This window comes from Mauremys mutica, chromosome 1 (assembly GCF_020497125.1).
Source record: "Mauremys mutica isolate MM-2020 ecotype Southern chromosome 1, ASM2049712v1, whole genome shotgun sequence".
Classification (NCBI taxonomy): domain Eukaryota; kingdom Metazoa; phylum Chordata; order Testudines; family Geoemydidae; genus Mauremys; species Mauremys mutica.
This window is the reverse complement of record NC_059072.1, coordinates 302,521,995-302,541,227: the sequence shown is the minus strand read 5'-3', so window position 1 is coordinate 302,541,227 and position 19,233 is coordinate 302,521,995. Positions and strand designations below refer to the sequence as shown.

General features: G+C 44.3%; 1 protein-coding gene across 2 annotated transcripts in view; it reads right to left on the bottom strand.

Moving 5' to 3' along the window:
- DNAJC15 (DnaJ heat shock protein family (Hsp40) member C15) overlaps positions 1-18,952 on the bottom strand; it is a 42,967-nt gene extending 24,015 nt beyond the window's left edge. The window contains exons 1-3 of one of the 2 annotated variants that reach the window (XM_045012792.1): positions 18,777-18,952; positions 7,953-8,004; positions 5,570-5,643 (exon numbers count right to left, since the gene is read on the bottom strand). In XM_045012792.1, coding sequence (XP_044868727.1) covers positions 5,570-5,643; positions 7,953-8,004; positions 18,777-18,872 — 222 coding nt within the window. In that variant the 5' untranslated portion in view covers positions 18,873-18,952. The remainder of the gene's footprint in view (positions 1-5,569; positions 5,644-7,952; positions 8,005-18,776) is intronic. The other variant, XM_045012801.1, reaches the window with a different exon arrangement.
- Between the last annotated feature and the right edge of the window lie 281 nt (positions 18,953-19,233).

Genomic DNA, 19,233 nt, shown 5'->3' with positions numbered 1-19,233 from the left:
CTTTTTGCTTACATAAAAAATAGGTGAGAAACACAAGATACAGGATTACAGGCATTTTAAATGACCATTTAATAATCACTCAGCATGAGTTCAGTTAGTGATCTGGAAGAAAATCAATATGTTGTTTACTCTATCTGTGAATGTAATTAACTAGGAATTGATGCAAACAAATAAAATTAGGATTTGGGTGAAGTCTCTGATTATACAGAGCCTGAGGTGAACCACAGGGACCTATAGCATATACCCACGGGTCCCAAAATTTCCATGTGTCCTGCTAGTCTCTCCTGTGAGAACATTAACCATAGACAACTATGCTACTACTAAATGTTTACTCCAGCAGCATGAGTAGAAGTAATGATTGCTGTGATAGCTACTAGTTCAGTAGTCACTGTCCAGAAAGCAATATGTTGTAGACAGAGGGGACTAAAAGGAACTCTCTTATTGATTACGTTCTCTAGCTTTGAATCCCTCTTCAGAAAAACCATACAGATAGAGCACAAAGGAGTTTGGGCAGCAGGGGATTCTGCAGGATCCTAGGGAAAGGATACCCTAATATGCGCTCTCCTTCCACAGCTGGAAGATGGAAATATCAGTTTTGTTCTGCTTTGCCCACATCTGCTGAGTCACAGGCAGAAAATAATTAAATTGATACATTCTGGGAAAACATATCCCAACACAGATACTCAAGAGGAAAACAGAAATGCCAAAAAATGTTGGTTGACTGTTGGACATTTTTTAATACACATACTGGACCATAAATTTACAACGCACTTTCGAGAAAAACAAAGATATTGTTCCTGCCCTGGCAAACAATCTAAATAAGACACACAGAGGAAATATTGGCAAACACGGAAGAGAACAGAGGGATGAAGATTATAACAAATAAACACTGAACAATGTGAAAGATGCTGAGTATGATGCTTGAAATTTTTAAGTTTGCAAATAGAGTAGGACAAGTCAGAAGAAAGAAACTGCACTGGAGACCATCCTTGCAAAGCTAGCCAAAAGAAAGATTTAAAGAAGGAATTTGAAGGGAGGGAAAAAAACGGTTACTCACCTTCTTGTAACTGTTGTTCGAGATGTGTTGTTCACATTCATGCCAATCGGGTGTGCACGCGCCGTGTGCATGGTTGCCGAAAATTATTCCCCCATTAGCTCCCGTTGGGTCGGCTCTGGAGCCCTCGAGAGTGGCGCCTTCATGGTGCTCAATTTATGACCCTGCCGACCTGGCCCCTCCCCAGTTCCTTCTTGTTGGCTACTCCAACAGAGGGGTAGGAGGATGGGTATTGGAATGGACATGAACACCACATCTCGACGAACAAGTTACAAGAAGGTGAGTAATCGTTTTTTCTTCTTCGAGTGCTTGTTCACGTTGATTCCAATCGGGTGACTTCCAAGCTTTACCCCAGAGGTGGGGTCGGAGTTAAGAAATCGCTGATTAGAGCATCGCTGTGCTGAAAGCTGCATCATCTCTAGCGTGCTGTGTGATGGCACAGTGAGAGGTGAATGTATGCACCAAGGATCAAGTAGCTGCCCTGCAGATTTCTTGTATCGGTACCTGGGCCAGGAGTACGCAGCTGATGAAGCCTGTGCCCTTGTGGAGTGAGCCTTAAGAGGAGGGGCTGGGACCTTTTCCAGCTCATAACATGTATGGAGACAGGCTGTGATCCAGGAAGATAATTTTTGAGATGAGACCGGAAGTCCTTTCATGCGGTCTGCCACAGCCACGAACAGCTGGTTTGACCTCCTGAATGGCTTTGTGCGCTTGATGTAGAAAGCTAACATGGCAATGAGGTCCCGTGCAGCCTCAAAGGTGTTCAGAATAGATGGTAGCCCCACTTCCTCCACCATATGAACTGGGGAGTCCAACTGCCCCAGGCTCAATGGTACTCCTTGCGGGTCTGAAGTTCCCAGTGCCAACTCCAAGGGTCTTGGGGCCAGGTGTCCCTCTCTGGGACGTGCCCCATTGGCCAAGACTGCAGAGGAGGGTCTCACAGGAGATCTGCCTCTACCCTGCTTGGCATGCCTCTTCTGCAGTGCTGGAGAGTGGGACCAGGCGGGGACCTGCACTTTGTTTAAGTCTGTTAGCATATGTATTGTGCTGTTACATTGGTCAGAAGTCCTCAAAAGGGGAGGAGTGGGGGCGACAGAAGGTGTTTAAACAATGTTTTGGATTCTGTTTCTCCCCATTGTTCTGAATTATCCATGACATCCATACTGCATCGCATCAAGTTCAAATCATTAGAGGAATGCCTCTGCTTACACTGACCAGAGGACATTTAGATTCTGATGTCAGCCCAGTTCTGCAGCCTGATGGGAATCAGGTGTTATCCCCAGTGTACCTAGAATTCTTCTTTGCAGCCAAACTAGTCTAACATGCATTTTGTTAACTGGAACTGGAGCAGCAAAACAAAGAAAACAAATGCCTCATTTTCCAACTTTGTAGGTCAGAGAACTATAAGTGAAGATTATAATGCTGGACACTGACAGCCTTAAATCAGCCAAGAACCTGCCAAGAACTTTGCTGAAAATATGTTCCTCATCTTAGCAACAGAGCTAAGACTTATCCCACATCTGCCCACCTTTTTTCAAAGAAGTGCCTTCTGATCTGACACCTCAAGCATTGTCAGTTTCATCCAGGACAATTTACAAAATTGGAACCTAATCCTGTAAACCCTTAATCATTTGATCCATCCCATTGAAGGCAATGGAACTATTTGCATTACTATGGACCAATTTTGTGAGATCTAAGAGTTTCAGGAGTTTGTTCCTATAAAGGAAGTTGAATCTCCCATTGAAATACGTTTGGGTACAATACCATAAATGCAGTTTAGGATACAGTTCTACTTAAAATTTCTCTTAATAAGTCATACATATGCTGAAATGGCTCCTCATCCAATTCCACATTCCATATAAACAGACTGAAATACTACATATTTGGGGGGAAAGTGAGTAGTTAAGCATGTTGATGTTTGTATATACAAAGGGGGGTGTTGGAGGCCACGGGGAGAGCATGGGGGCCCCAGGGTGGTGGGGGGCGGAGTCACATGCGAGGTCAAGTGCCCCCCCTTGTGTACCTTCCATGAGTGCAGTACCAGCAAGAAATGATTTCTACTTGCACCACTGCCTGTTGGCATGGGCTTGTTGCAGGACTTGCAGGGTTTGAACCCCAGGGATCGAGGCATACCCCAAGGGGAAAGGTCGGGGTGGAGGGGGAACCCCCCACTCCCAACAGAAACTACTACTAACTAACCAAACTAGAACAGCGGTTCCCAAACTGGGGTTTGCGAAATGTTACAGGGGGTTCTCGGGGAAAAATTCCCTAATGGTGGACAGAGCTGTCCCTAGGGACCCTGGGCAGCCCGGGGCCAGCAGCCCAGAGTCCCTGGACCTCTAGAGCTAAGCAGGTCAAAAAGTAAGCATATCTATCACACTGAAGAGAGGTAAACTTCAAGACTCCTTATAAGAAATGGAAAGAGAGGTGAATATATTTTGTTGTTTTTTAAAATTAAATAGGCAGCTAAGCTTTGTTGTAACTTGCGTTGTTCGCCTGGACTGCTCAAGACTTGAATGCCTGTGTAGGAGGAACTCTTTGAGTTGGCTTCTTAAATACCTTCATGCTTTTTTACATCTGATACTCCTTGATGAAACATAGGAGCCTTGTCTTATAACAGGCTTATTCAAAGTGATACAAGCTACGAAAGTGAGATCTTGGAAGAGTGTTACCGTTTTCTTAATGTAATAAAAATACTGTAATTATAAATAATAATTAATAATAAAGTGTGTAATAAGCATGTCATAAAAACAATTTTTATATTTTCAAGATCACTGCTTTTATAATTTATACTCGGGTAAAGGAGAAAATCCCTGGAAATATTCATTTTTAGGAGGGGGTTCGCAAGACGACATTTTAGTGAAAGGGGTTCACAGGTTGTTAAAGTTTGGGAACCACTGAACTAGAACAACTATATACTACTGAGATAAACTACACTAGAAAGCTAGGGGAAGCGAGGAGAACTTGCAAGCAAGCCACTTGCAGTTCCAAAAACTGTCACAGGCGGTAAGACAGAACTGAGGAGGGAGCGGGTCGGCAGGGTCATATATTGAGCGCCAAGAAGGCGCCACTCAAGGGGGCTCCACAGCCGACCCGATGGGAGCTGCTGTGGGGGGAACATTTCCAGCAACTGTGCACGCAACGTGCGCACACCTGATTGGAATCCCCGTCAACAAACACTCAAAGAAAAAGAGTACATTATTCTAGACAGAAGGGTAATTAAGCTGGGGCACCTGAGTGCCTTTTTTAGACCTATAGAGCAAGAAAGAGTCCACCCGTCAGCTGGACTCAGCCAGTGTACGGATTCTGAAGTCAGCCCTATGCTTTGCACATTCACTTACACACATGGCAGCGCATCCTAAATTCCAGTGTACCCGAACAGTAAGAATTTATTTTATAATGGTACCCACAAAAGTTAGATTCCACAATTTTGTTTTTTCTCTTAAGCTCCATGCTTTACCCACCTTTGATCCCCATCTACATTGCTATAGAAGTGGCATTATCATGGCATCGTGTGTGAAAAATCAGTCACTTGCTGTTTGCTTTTGTGTTCATTTAAATTCTACAACCTACTACTCTGCTTGGGAGGGTGAAGAGACCCTGTTGCCCTTGATCTCACCACAGAGGGGACATGGTGCTGACTAAGGTTTGCTTTTACTTGAATATCCATATGCTTTGCGCTAAATATTAAACCTCAGCATGCCCCCTACAGGGAGAGCATTCCACACTGCGAAGAATACAGAACTGTCCATATCCTGAGGCCTCTGAAGGGATCCACTGAAACAAACAAATATCCCCCTTAGTGGGACTTTGCTTCCTCAGAGAGGAATGGGAGAAACTTTTGTTAGCCCAGATTCCAGGAGAGGACACAGTCACTGAAGCCAAGAGTAGATACTAAGGAGCGTGCACAGCAAAGATTCCACTGATGCACATACCATTTTGTGGAACACAGGATGAAGGAGAAGAGGCAATCTGGTTAAAAATTCAGGTAGCTGTTAGCTCGGGCACAGTGGATAAAAGCACAACTGATCTGTCAGAGAGAAAACAGGCTTCAATTCTTTTTCATGTTACCGTGAAAAACCTCCCCAGCAATTTGTTTACGTTTTAATAAGCCATGTCTGAAAGAAAAGTGACTAGAGATTTTTGTTTTCCATCATTTAAAGTGATATCTTAGGTCATGGGTAGTCATTTGGATCCTTCTAGAAGTTTGCCATAGTTAAGTGTGCCATGATTACATTCCTTATACACTCTCTGGCAAACAATTTTGAGACTAGGAAAATCATATTAGGGAACTAGACTCATACGCTATATTGCGCCAACATCTTTTGAGAAAAATTCATCTGGAAGCATTTAAAACTACACCGAACAAAGCACTGGAGCATGTAGCGTTGAGAATAATCTTGCACTGGAAAACCTAACTAGATATCCTAAAATGTTCCTCTTCAATTTAAAATCATGTTTGTGATTTTAAATATAATTTAAAATTATTTATGGTAAAATAACCTCTAAACTTACAGAGGTTGCAATCTTCTTTGCTGTTTCTGTGAATACTTGTTCCAGTGGTTTCCAGACCTGGAAAGCATAGCGACCTGAAAAACAATTAAATAATAATAATTAAAAAAAAAATCAAAAAACTTAACATCTGTGAAGGTTTCTTTTTTAAGTGTACCTGTGCAAACACTTATTTTGCAAGTATAATACCAGTACAGGACTTTTGGTCTAAAAATCAAACACATCTCTATTCATGTCATTTGTTTGCTGGCAAGAACTGTTGCACTTTACAGCTTTTCAAGATGTTCCCTGAGCAGTCAGTTTTGTAGTCAGGCCCAGAACAGTTCTCTGATGAGTTTGCAATAGGTTGCATTTTTCAATCTTTATATTAAGAAGAGGGAGAAGTTCGGTTTTTATCTAAAAAGAAAGTAATGAATTGCAAGATTCACGTTTGTTCCCCAGGCCAATATATTCAGATATGTTTGGCTAGGATAAACTGAGATATTTGGCTTGTAAATTGTAGGAAATACTGCAATTAGCAATTATAGCTTGTATTTGTAATGTAATTCACCAAAATAAGTACAGCTCAAAGTTGTTTCCAAATTTACTCCTTACAGTGTTCATACAACCTTGCACCAATATCACACTGAATGGTAATTCTTTGCATTATTTTTTTATTTAGTGAAAAACGGAGTCTTTTTTGATCCAGCACCATTAAAGACCCAACATAGCCATGACCCCTCTAAATACAAAACAGACTGGATGGAGCTCTATTCATCAGTCAGTAAATTCTACTCCATTTTGGGAAAGAATGGAGTAGGTCTACTAAGTTCAGTATCAGAAATTGCATCAGAGTCATGGTAGGAATGATCAGTTTTTTTGTTTGGTTGTTGTTTTGTTGTTATTTTTTGCTTACTATATACAGGAAAATTTAGTCATCATTATGCAATTTTATTTATTTTTTAAAATAAGATAATGCCTTTGCCAGATAGCATTTTGCTTTCATTCTTAACGATCAAGATGTCTACATAGGTCATTTCAATCATGCAAGTGTGTGCTTAGGTTTACAAAGAAATCAAGTTAATATGGTTTGGTTTGATTTGATTACCTGAAGTGAACAGAAATCAATTTGTATATTTCAAGGCCAGAAGGAACCCCTGATCCTCCCACATAACATGGGCCATAGAATTTCAACCTGTAATTCCTGAATTAAACCCAATAATTTGTGGTTGAACTAGAATCTATCTTTCAAATTAACATATCTGGATTTAAAGAGATGGAGAATCTACCACTTCCCTGGGTAAATTGTTCCCTAAGTTCCCTCTAAGCTGCACGTCCACACAGCTGCCTATTAAGCCCCATGCAGGGGCTCAGGGCTGTGGCGGGGAGAGATGCCTCTCCCCCAGTGTGGACCTGCCCGGCAGGGAGAGAGGCCTCTCCCCGCTGGCTCCAGTGCGGACCTGCCCCGGACTTGCCACAGCCAGGGAAGAGGTGCCCCTCCCTCGGCCCAGCCCCACTGGAGCTGCCATGACAGGGAGAGGCACCTCTCCCCCGGCCCCGAACTGCTGCAGTGAGAGGGGGCTGGAGGGAGTCCTCTCTTCCCACTGCAGCCTTGGGGCAGCCTGCACCCCAAATCCTGCATCCCTGGCCCCACCCGAAAGCCCACACCTCAACCCTCTGTCACAGCCGAGCCCCCTCCCACATCCCAAACCCCTCATCCCCGGCCCCATCCCACAGCTCGCACCCCAGCCAGAGCCCTCACTCCTCCCCCCACATCCCAACCCTCTGCCCCAGCCCTGAGCCCCCTCCCACACTACAAACCCTTTGGCCCTACCCCCACCACATTAATTGTGTTATTTGCACCAATATGAAGGTGATTTGTCACACATCACCTCCATATTGGGGGACACAACAAAATTCATTCCACACATGGACATAAAAAATTAGAGGGAACACTGGTTGTTTCTATGGTTAATTACCTTCACTGCTAAAACTTGCTAGACAAATTCAAAGTGGGAAAAAGGCGCATCACCTCTCTGCCACTGTATCTTGTTATGCCTTTGTAAACTAGATTAAAGAGCACTCTATTATCCCATATCTTCCTTCTGTGTAGGTACTTGTAGACTGATGACGTCACCTCTTATGATCTTTGATGGCTAAACACATTCAACTTCATTAGGTCAGGGTTTCCAGACACCAAACCATTCTGGTAGCTCTTTTCGGAACCTTTCCAATTTTTCTCTCTCTCTCTTCAAGGGTGGACACAATATTCCAGTAATGGGCTCACGAGTGGCATATGGAACCTCCCTACTCCTACTACTTCTTATGCTCCTGCTTATATATCGCATTAACCCTTTTGGGCACAATATCATGCTGGGACCGCATGTTCAGATGGCTGTTCAGTTACCTGCAAATGCAACAGCTGCAACACCCAGGCCAACTGTCATCATAGTTCTGGCCTATAACAAAAACATTGAGTTAGTATAAAATTTAAGTTCTGATTTTAAATAAATTGTAAATCTGTTGCAACAGCGAGCATTTCTGAAGTCTGAACGTGCATACCATATGGTCTACTTCTGTAAACCCTTTAGTGAATCTTCTAATAAGGTTTAATATTTTATTATTTTCTTATAAAAGGAAATGACAACCTTTTCTCCATGTATTTTAACTTTGGAATGCAGCAATATTTGCAGTGTGTAAAAATGTAATAAAATCTTCAATACGTTTTAATGCATGAAATTAGAAACAAACACTGGAAAATGAAATAGTTTTCATTGTTCTGTGGCATTACTTAACCTCTGACAAAACTTCATGTTTAGCTTAAAACTGACTCTTACTAGCATGTCACAATTATGTGATTTGCTAAAACATTTTCAAAGGAGATAATATAAAATGACACGCAAAACCATTCTGCTACAGTTACTTGAAATAATTCACACAGTAAAACTCCAATTTAGTTTAAAAGGGCACAGATAACAGAAAACTTAATAATGTTAACTAGAAAATCTGGGTGGTTGGATTGTGATTATGAATGGAATAAAGTTTACATTAGGGCTTTGCACAGGAATCTCATCATGACAGAATTTCTGGGATTAGGAAAGGGAGTATTAACTCAGGCACAGTCCCTAGACCAGGGATCAGCAACCTTTGGCACGCGGCTCGCCAGGGTAAGCACCCTGGTGGGCTGGGCCAGTTTGCTTACCTGCCGCGTCTGCAGGTTCGGCCAATCGAGGCTCCCACTGGCCGCGGTTCGCCATCCCAGGCCAATGGGGGCTGAGGGAAGCAGCAAGGGCCGAGGGATCTGCTGGCCGCCACTTCCCGACGCCCCCATTGGCTTGGAGTGGTGACCTGCAGCCAGTGGGAGCCACGATCGGCCAAACCTGTGGACGCGGCAGGTAAACAAACCGAACTGGCCTGCCAGGGTGCTTACCCTGGCGGGTCGCGTGCCAAAGGTTGCCGATCCCTGCCCTAGACTTACAGAGTAATAACTGGGAGAACTCCCAACCTTTGGTACTACTTCCCCAGTGCAATCAGCATCAGCTACAGCTGGTAAAATAGGGTCTACAGGGATACGTCTACACTGCAGCTGGGAGCCTCTCAGCCTGAACAAACACATGCTATCTGTGCTTCAGCTAGCGGATTCAAAAAACAACATGAATGTCGTAGCATGGGAGATGGTGTGACCTAGATTCTCATGTACAAGACTGATCCAACCACCCTGGGTCTGTACTTTGGTGGCTAGCTCATGCCGCCACGTGCACGCTGCTCTTTTTAGCACACTAGCTTGAACAGAGCTAGTGTGTTAGTCTATCCAGCCTGGGAGATCTACAATGCAGCTGGAAGTGTAATACTGCCTAGGGCTTTTTAGGTCCTCTGTCGCTCAGACTTAGACAGACCCCATCAAGGCAAAAAGTTCTGGAAGCTCTTGTTTTCCCTCCCACTACCTCCACATGGGGCACAGCAGCTGAGAGAAAGCTCGTGGAGGTGTATTTTTGAAACTCCGATGTTCTTCCCCAAAGCAGCTACCTTTGTCTTCCTGCTTCAAAGGGAGCCCTTGACTTGTCCTCCTAGCTCCTATTCCTCCTGGCAAGCATCAGCCTGCAGTCTTTGTTTTGTTTCATACCTTGAGACCCCATTCCTTCTGACTCCCCAGGCAAGTCATTAGGATATGAAACTTTTGGAGACAGATGGGATTTTTTTCTTCTTGTGGAAACATCAGAATTGGTGGGATTGGGCGGAGCGGGGGGGGGCGGAATCATAGAAACCGCTATACCAAGTCAGTGGTCCATCTATTACAGTATCCTGTCTTTGACAATGGCCAGTAATGGATGCTTCAGAGAAAGGTGTATTAAACTTCATAGACAAATATTCAATAACCGCCAACAAGAGAGGCTTCTTCCTAATCTCTATTAGTCATTGGATTCTGCTTGAAGCATGGGATTTATATAGGTCCTAAAAGAGGTTTTCTTCCTATATTTTATTTAGTTTTTCTGTAACTGCCAACATTCTCATTATCAATTTAAATATCTAATCCTACTTTGAATGTAATTAGGATCTTGGTCTCAATGTTTAGCATAAAGTTTCACATGTTAATTATGTAAAAAAAGTTTATAATCAGTTTTACAGTTGTTGCCATTTAGTGTCATGAAATTTCCCCTTGTACTATGGAGAAGGGTAAACAGGAGCACCCAATTTACTTTCACCATACCATTTATTACTATTTTTATATTCCCTCTTATTTATCTCCTCTCTAAATGTAATAGTCACAATCTTTTCAACCGTGTGTCACACGGCAGTCTCGTCAGGCCTTTAATCACGTCACACCTGTTTTTGAACCTCTTCTATTTCTGCTATCTCTTCTGAGACAGGTGACCAGAACTTGACACAGTATTTCAGGGGAAGGCATCATATTGATACATAATTGCATTATACTATTTTTAGTATACTTTTTGTTTGTTTTGTTTTGCTGTGTACTAAGTAAAGACTTTCATTGAACTGTCCAAGTAACAGCTACATCTTTTTTTTTTTAGTTAAGAGCCCAGCAACATGTGAGAGTAGTTCTCTTTATTCCATCCAAAGTTTATTATTTTGTATTTGTCAAAATGAAATTTCACCTGCCATTGCTCTGGACACTGGCCTAAATTTGTTGGTCCCTCTGAAATTCCTCAGTTTTATTTATTCTTGAATAAGCAAAATATTTTTTCATCTGTAAAATTGTCACTTTACTGTTCACTTTTCTAGATATCTGATAAACACCACCAGTCCTAATGTGGAATGTTACAATTTTTCAGAAGTTGTGAATGGAGATTCAGAAGTATCCAGGTTAACTGTATCTTGAAAAAAACTAAAAAATTACACCATGAGCTGTTTATCAGTTTGCTGGATAAAAATGGGTACAGATTTCTTAAATAATTTAGTAAATACAAATTAAAGAGTCATTCAGTTGAACTGGTTTAGGCACACTATGGAATTATATTATTGAAATCTTCCATACACTAATCAAGGACTCAACTGTTATTTCAGTATTTTTAGTGCTAAACTGAAGTTTCTACTGTAGAGACATACACTAAAAATCTAAGTTGATAATCCTATATTCTTCCACATGACCCAAGATGAATCTAAATCTATACATAAAAATACTGTGTCATTAAATGACAGATCATGAGGTCCAGTAGAATGAACAGTAACTCCAAGTACCACTAATGACTCAATGAGTAGCCTGGAGTAAATCATTTAGCCTTCCCTTTGTGTCCTCATCTGTACCCACTTATCTCAGCTGGATATTTTAAAGAATAATCAGTTTCTACATTGCTTTGAACTGTAATGTGCTAAGTATTACTGATATCAAAAGCACAAGTCTTGAATTAAGCTCACAGATTTCTTGTTGATGTTAAAAGGCAATTTACTAGCACTCTCGAGGGGACAAAGAGATTTGTGTTATATAAGACTAGTATCACCAAACTATTTTTTCCTCTCATTGCTTGAAAATAAGTTATACATGCAGAATAGTAGAAACTGTATGAATAAAGGGTCATTAACTTTCAACAGCGTGCTTACTTAAGGTTTACATTTTGAAAAGTGTACTGTTAAGGAATTTGTAAAATATAGGCTTTAGATGTAGCTACATTTAAAGTATTCCCTTAACAGCCAAGTAACAAATGAATGTCAAAGATGTATGAAGTTGTAATGGAACAGAAGACAAAAGCAGCTGACCCACAAACACTTCTTTCTTTTTTAGTGCATCAGCTCTCCTGGGTTAATCATTGGTATATCCTATTGTGCTGATCTCAGTATTTTTATTCTTACTATTTAGTTCAATGTACACTAACAAAGCTTTCTGGGTTCAGACAACACCAAGGAAAGTGTTGCTGAATCAGCAAAGGCTAGATTTATTTATTTATTTATTTAAAAGAAATGCAGAGCAGAAGAGAGAGATTAGAAAGCCTGCTTCAGACATGACAGACCACACTGCTAGGTAATAAATAAAGGATGAAAAAGTGTTTACCCCCAAATAAATGTTATTTCCATTATATCAATTCAAACAACGTCATATACCGCAAGTGTACAGAGGCCAACTCATGACCCTTTAAAGATGCATTATTCAACAGCTTTTATTCTATAACACAACAACAAAAAGATGCAATGATTTAATTCCTCTCTCCACAAATTCTCAATCTACTGTGTTGCATTAACAGCAGTAACGAATCACAGAAACAAAGGGCTGGAAGGGAACTCAAGAGGTCATCTAGTGAAGTCCATCTCACTGCGCTGAGGCAGACACAACTATACCTAGACCAGATGTGACAGACATAGGCGCCCGACGTACTGAGTTGCCGGGGGTTGCTTGACCCCCACTCCGCCCCAGGCCCAGCCCTCACTCCACCCCTTCCTCCAAGCCTCTAACAAGCCCCAGTGTAGCTCGGACAAGAAAACTGGGTTGGCGGGCAAGGGGGGGAGGGGATAGCAGGGAAGGAGCACCTATTTCCTCCACCCCCTCCAGCTGGCCCTTAGCACTCAGCAGGCACCTGAAGATGAGGCTGCCAGGGGCACACAGACTGTAGGGCGTGCCCATGAGGTAGGGGCCCACCGGGGCTTGAGCTCCATCCACCTGCCACTCCCAACCCCGGCTTGATGTCCATCTGCCCAACCAGCCACTTCCCTCTCCTGCTGGCGCTGTGCGCTGCTGCTGCCCCAGTCTCTGGCCTCAGCGCTAGCCCTGCCCAAACGCACCCAAACAAGGCACACTCCAGGCACGGGGGCCGGAGACTGGGGCAGCAGTGTGCAGCACCAGCAGGAGAGGGACACATCCAGGCCAACAGACACCAAGCCAGGCTTGGGAGTCCCAGCCTGTAGATTCAAGGGGCTTCAGCCTTGATTAGGGTGGGCCTGGTTGGATGCTAAATAGGTAGCCCGTGGCCCGCCCAGGTCCACCTATGGCTACACCCCCCACCTCAGAATGCCCCTCCCCACTTCTTCCTGTCCTCACTCCTCCATCTCCCCCCATCCCCTCCTACACACCGCAAAACTGCTGATCCATGGTGGGCGGGAGGCACTGGGCAGGGGAGGGGTAGGTGCTGACTCGCAGGGCTCCCAGTGAGTGCTGAGCACCCACTGTTTTCTTTCCTCTAGGTGGTCCAGCCCTGGAGCACCCACAGCATCGGCACTTATGGTGACAGATGTTTCTCAAACCTGTTCTTCTAAATCTCCACTGACAGGAATTCCACGTCCTCCGTTGGTAACCTAGTCCAGTACTTAACTATCCTTGTAATTAGAAAGTTTTTCCTAATATTTAACCTAAATCTCCCTTGATGTATATTAAGCCAGATTACTTCTTGTCCTCCCCTGAGTGGACATGGAGAACAACCGAAGAAATATCTATAAATGTAAAATTTCTCTAATCCATAATTCTGTGATGTTCCATTCAATAAGGGGATTAGAGGAAAGAAAAAGTAAAACATCGACTATATCAAATTTCCATCCACATGTAAAGTTTTATTGCAGGACTATTGTGCAGGAATAACAGAACCACCTGATACTAATGTAAAACCAGTCTCTACCTTAATTTTTTAGGACATATCAGTTTACACAGAAGAATCAAAGCATGGAGCTTTGAATCCTATGAGTAGGGCACTATGAAATCCACATTAGTAAGAACATGGACGGAATCATGGAATTGAAATATTAACGTGGCATCCTGCTCTCCCCGGCACTAGGACCATACATAGCTACTTGCAGCCACACTTAAAGAGAGTCAAGCTGCTCCAGATTGAGAGCCTCAGGAGCCTCCTGATCTGCTGCGCAGAGCTGGGGGCAGAGGGCTAATGTTTGGGTGTCCCCGTCCCTCCCGCCGGTGTACCCGGTCTACACTGAGCTGGGGCAGGTGCCTGTCTTTGCACCAGCCTTTGGCTCAGGAGTGGCTGCTGCCTACCATTATCTGAACAAGCGTTCAGGCTGGTGAGTGCTCTGCTTAAAGAGACAGCATGGTAACACACACAGTCACCCAATACACACACACTCTCTCTCACGCACACACACACATATATACTTTGTCTCTCTTTCTTTCGCACACACTCCCCCAACATACGTCCCCCAACATACACAACCACTCACACATTCCCCCCCCCAAACACCATCTCTCACACACTACCCCTACACACACACACACAGGCGCTCTCTCGCAGACTTCCCCTCTCCCTCCCCCTCCCCACTTCTGTGGACTTCTTGTGTTACTGGTTTTTAGGCCTTTAAGTGGCTAAAGTATATTGCAAGGGACAGGAAAAGAGAAAGCACTTTTCTAGCCCATCAGAATTGATAAGATTTGGCTATTGATAGTGGTTTAGGACCCAGTTCAGCAAAGTAATTAAGCATGTGTTTAACTTTAAATATGTAAGTAGTCCCTTTGAAATCAAAGTTGATTTAGGCATGTCCCTTAGTTTGATTTTGAATTAACTGTAAAAGAAATAAACTTGAAATCTAATCAGTTTCAAAAAGTGAAAGAAGTAGTTTCAGGTACTCCATCTAGCAAGTCCCATGCCAATTTCTGTAATTCTACAATAACATTTTCCTATTTTTAGAAAGCTCTCTCTCACACATTTGTGTACTCTTTCATGCTGAAACAGGGGAAGCTGACCAATATATTCTGTTAATACCTCCTTCAGAGAGCAGTATCAGTCAAACTCTTTGAAAAATGAATAGCTAGCTCAATCCTCAAGAAGTCATCACTCGACCCTGGAGACCTCATCCTGTATCCAAAATCCCATTCCTGGGCAAAATAATTCAGAAAGTAGTAACCAGCAAACTCCTACATAATGTGATGGACTGGATGCTTCAGTCTGGTTCAAGCTAGGGCACAGAAACAGTCCTAGTGGACCTAAAAGATGGACATGGTACATACACAGGCACAATGCCCATGTTCATATTCTCTGCTACACACCAGACCACAAGATAATGCTAACCTGCCTACCTGACATAACAGGAGTAGATGGTACAGCACTACAGTCACTCTAATCATTCCTCTCCAACAGACCTCAGAATAGTGATGTCTAATTACTCCTTCTCTCCATAGGCCCTCACCTGTTGAATCCCAGAGAGATTCAGATCACCCCCTCTGCTTTTCAATATATACAAAACCACTGGAAAAAATAGTGACATACTATGGGCTCAGCTGACAATAATATGCTGATGTTTAGAGCCCTACCAAATTCATGGCTGTGAAAAACGCCTCATGAACCATGAATCTCTTTTCTCCATGAAATCTGGTGCCCAGTGAGGGGCTCCTACCCTGTGCAGGGCTCCAGCTGTTAGTCCCAGCTAGGGATGAGGAAGGACAAGGCTCTCTCTTCCCTGGCAGGGGCGGCTCCCAGGGCGGGTCAGACATACCTCCAGGAACCTCCCCTGGCTGCAGCAATCTCCCTGTCTCCAGTTGTCACCCCCCCATACACACTGAAGCTGCATCTCCAGCTGTCACCCCCCGCCCCCCAAACACTGGAGCGGGAGACTGTCAGGAAAACCAGATATATGGTAACCCACCCCCCAGACCCGATGACCCACACTTCTGCTGCTGGTGGCACTGGCTTTAGAGCTAGATGCCCAGCCAGCAGCCTTCCTCTCTGGCTGCCCAGCTCTGAAGGTAGGAGGGCAGAAGTAAGGGTGGCAATCCCACTACCCACCTACAATAACCTTGTGACCCCGCCCCCCCACGCTATCCACCCAGGGTTCCAACACTGTGAAATTTCAGATGTAAACAGAAAATGACTAATTTTAAAATCCCCTGGCCGAGAAATTGACTAAAATGGATTGTGAATTTGGGCCCTATTGATGCAGCAAAGAATCCTGTGGCACGTCTGTTAGTCTATAAGGTGCCACAGGATTCTTTGCTGCTTCTACAGAACCAGACTAACATGGCTACCCCTCTGATACTTGGCCCTATTGATGACACTCAGCTACAAGATTTTTCACCACTAATGCAACCATCCTCACTAAGATATCAGAAAGCCTACAGAACATCAACTCTTGGATTAAGTATAGTTGATTCAAACCAATGCCAAGCAAGAATGAAAGCGATGAAACTTTTTGAAGAACTAGCTGAGACACAGTCGAGACCATCCATTGAAGGACAACCCCTATTCACTGAATCAGTGCAAAGCCACCTTCTAAAATCTGACATCTCACTAAGCTTGGACAATCAGATAGCATCAGTGAATAAAAATGCCTTCTTTCACCTCCAGCACTCTAGGAAACTTCCTCCCTTCCTTTCCAACAAGGACCTGGCCACAGTGATCCATTCATTTTTCAGCTCTAGGCTGGATTACTACCATTCGCTGGAGCAAAATGCAGGATACTGGAACAATTTTTATAGTGTGGATACTGAAGACTGAAACCATGTATTTTGGTTATTACTATTTCAAGACAGGAGCTACAGCAGCACCCCCAGCACTCCTAGTTTCAGCACCTCTGGCTGAATGTGAAAACAATGGATTGGCTTCAAATAGTGCAAAATGTGGCTGCCTGCTTTCTCCAGGTTCTAAATCACCACGAGCACGTAAGGCCTGAATTCAAATCCCTACACTCGCACCTACTCAGTTTCAGATGCCACTTTAAGGCTCTAATGCTAAACGTCAAAACAATTAATGCATCAGTCCCAGCTACATTAACTGAATTTCTATCTATGAACCCCTCTGACAGCAGTGCAAGGACAACGCAGATCACAAAACCCAGGATGAAGCACATGAGAGCTGGGAACAAAGGGATCCTCAGCTAAGGAGAACTGTCTATGCCATAGACTTTATGGAATGAACTTCTAAAGGGAATTAGGTGAATCCTGAGTCTGACCCTTTCTAGAAAATACTGCAAAACTTGACTCTTTGAAAAAGCCTTTTTACCATAGCAAGACATCCTCCTCCTCCCAAAAAAACAAACACAAAAATCCAGCACAACCAATGAAACAACCAACACAAGCACAACACACAATACCCGAAGTGGAGCTTGGTCTCCCCTCTCCAGAAAGGGGAGAAGAACCAGAGACTACCAAGTCCACTAGGAGTTTTACTATTGCTATTCACTTTAAGTGGAATGCACTCAGCTACTACAGTGATGGATGGCAGTGTTATAAAACCCTAAGAGAGACTACACAGAAAACAGTGAACCTAATTATACATGAAGTGCTGTCAAAAGCACACAAAATGAATCTACTGAAGAAATGATGAGATGGGGAGGGGGGAAGAGAACTCTAAAGTTATAGTAATCTTAACTTGTAACAACAGTGGATGAAAAATACATACAGAAGTGATTTTTTTTAAAATTGATAGTGTCCCTTCATAGTAGAAAAATTCTTTGCGCTATGGCAACACAAAAAATGACATAAGCAAAACATATCACAGGGCATATTTTAAGTAGTGAAAGTTTCCCCATTGCACTAGAAGCATGTTTACTTTCAGTAATGCCAACTGTGGCCAATGTTTTAAAAACTGATCCATGCAGTTGCCTCCATTTTATTTTTCACTGTTCCATGAACTGATCACCAAAACGAACATAAACAGACACTCGATAAGGGTACAAAATCTTTTCACTAGACCACATTACCTAAAATTCAGCAGGCATTTTACCTCCATTTACTCCCCAATTTACCCAGTGCTTCATGGGCTCTCTGTCTGATGAGAATTAAATTTTCTAAGTGTAACTCTTAGAGCCCAGAAAATAATTTAAATTTAGAATTAAAGTAATAAAACATCAGATGAGAATTTTACAGATGTCTTTTTATGGTATGCAAATAAAATAATCCTAGGCCCTGTCTCTACTAGGGAATAGAAGTGGGGGAAACTCCTGTGTACACAGGCCCCAGACTGTTAAAACAAACTTTTCCCCCTAGATTCCAAGGCCAGAAGGGACCATTGTGATCTAGTCTGATCTCCTGTAAAACACAGGCCATAGAACTTCCCCTAAATAATTTTCTAGAGCAGATCTTTTAGGCAAATATCCAATCTTGATTTAAAAATTGTCAGTGATGGAGAATCCACCATGATGCTTGATAAACTGGTCCAACGGTTAATTATCACTCACTGTTAAAAAAAAATTACCCCTTATTTCTAAACTGAATTTGTTTTGCTTCAACTTCCTGCTGTTGGATCGTGTTACTTTCTGCTAGACTGAACAGCCTTTTATTAAATATCTGTAGATACTCAGACTATAATCCAGTCCAGTCACCCCTTTTAAGCACCAGGTCAGCACTGAGGTCTTAATCAACATGGAGTTTAAAATCTTGGCGGTAGCAGCCAGCTAGGGCAGGGCTCCCTCCCAATCTGGCTCCCACCGGCGGGGCTGCAGCGTGTTAGCAGCGGCGGCAGAACTGCCTGTGGCGGTGGCGCGGAACACGCGCCAGAGTGACAGTCACGAACCCATTTACCCTCTCGGGTGTATTCCCCGCCCCCCCCTCTCCCGGCGCCGGCCTCCCCCGCCAGGCACAAGCCTGATTCCCTGCGGCGCCCAGGGCCGGGCACCGGGCACCAGGAACCCGGCAGGCTCCTTCCTCCCCAGCAGGCTCCAGCCAGCGCCAAGGATTTACCCCTAACGGCTGAGGCGCGCGTGACCTCGGGCGGCGAGTCCCCCTCGGGGCCCCTTTCCCCGCGGCACAGGGAAGGGCCGGACTGGGGGCGCGGAGCGGTGACCGCCATCCTAGAGGCGGGGGGGGAGGGGAAGGAGCGCGACAGACGCGGGCTCCCTGCCCCACACTTACCAGCCCCCTGTCCATGTCGGGCTCACCCTGCCGGCCGCCGCCGGGGACCCTCGCGTAGAAGTGCAGGGTCTCCGAGGGGGCCCCGGCACCTTCCATGACAGAGTGAGGGCTCCGTATGGGGCTCCGCTAGGGACAAGCGAGCTCTGAGGCCGCACACCACTAAACAAACGCGATTCGCGCCGTGCCAGCCCCGCCCCCACTCGCCTTCCTGTGAGGGGCGGGGCCAAGTGCTGACGTCAGCCGCCTGTGCAAGCACCTCCTGGCCTGAGTCGGAGGGGTGGAGTGTGCGCGTGAGAGCCGGGGGGGCTGGAGTGCCCGAAAGGGTTAAACATAGTCCAGTCCCTGGGGGGAGGCGGGCACCCAAGGGGCAATCATAGGACACGCTCTGACCCTGTCACCGGGATGGGGTGCGGACAGAAAGAGGCTGCTAGTGTAGTCAGGGCCTGTGAACACAGCC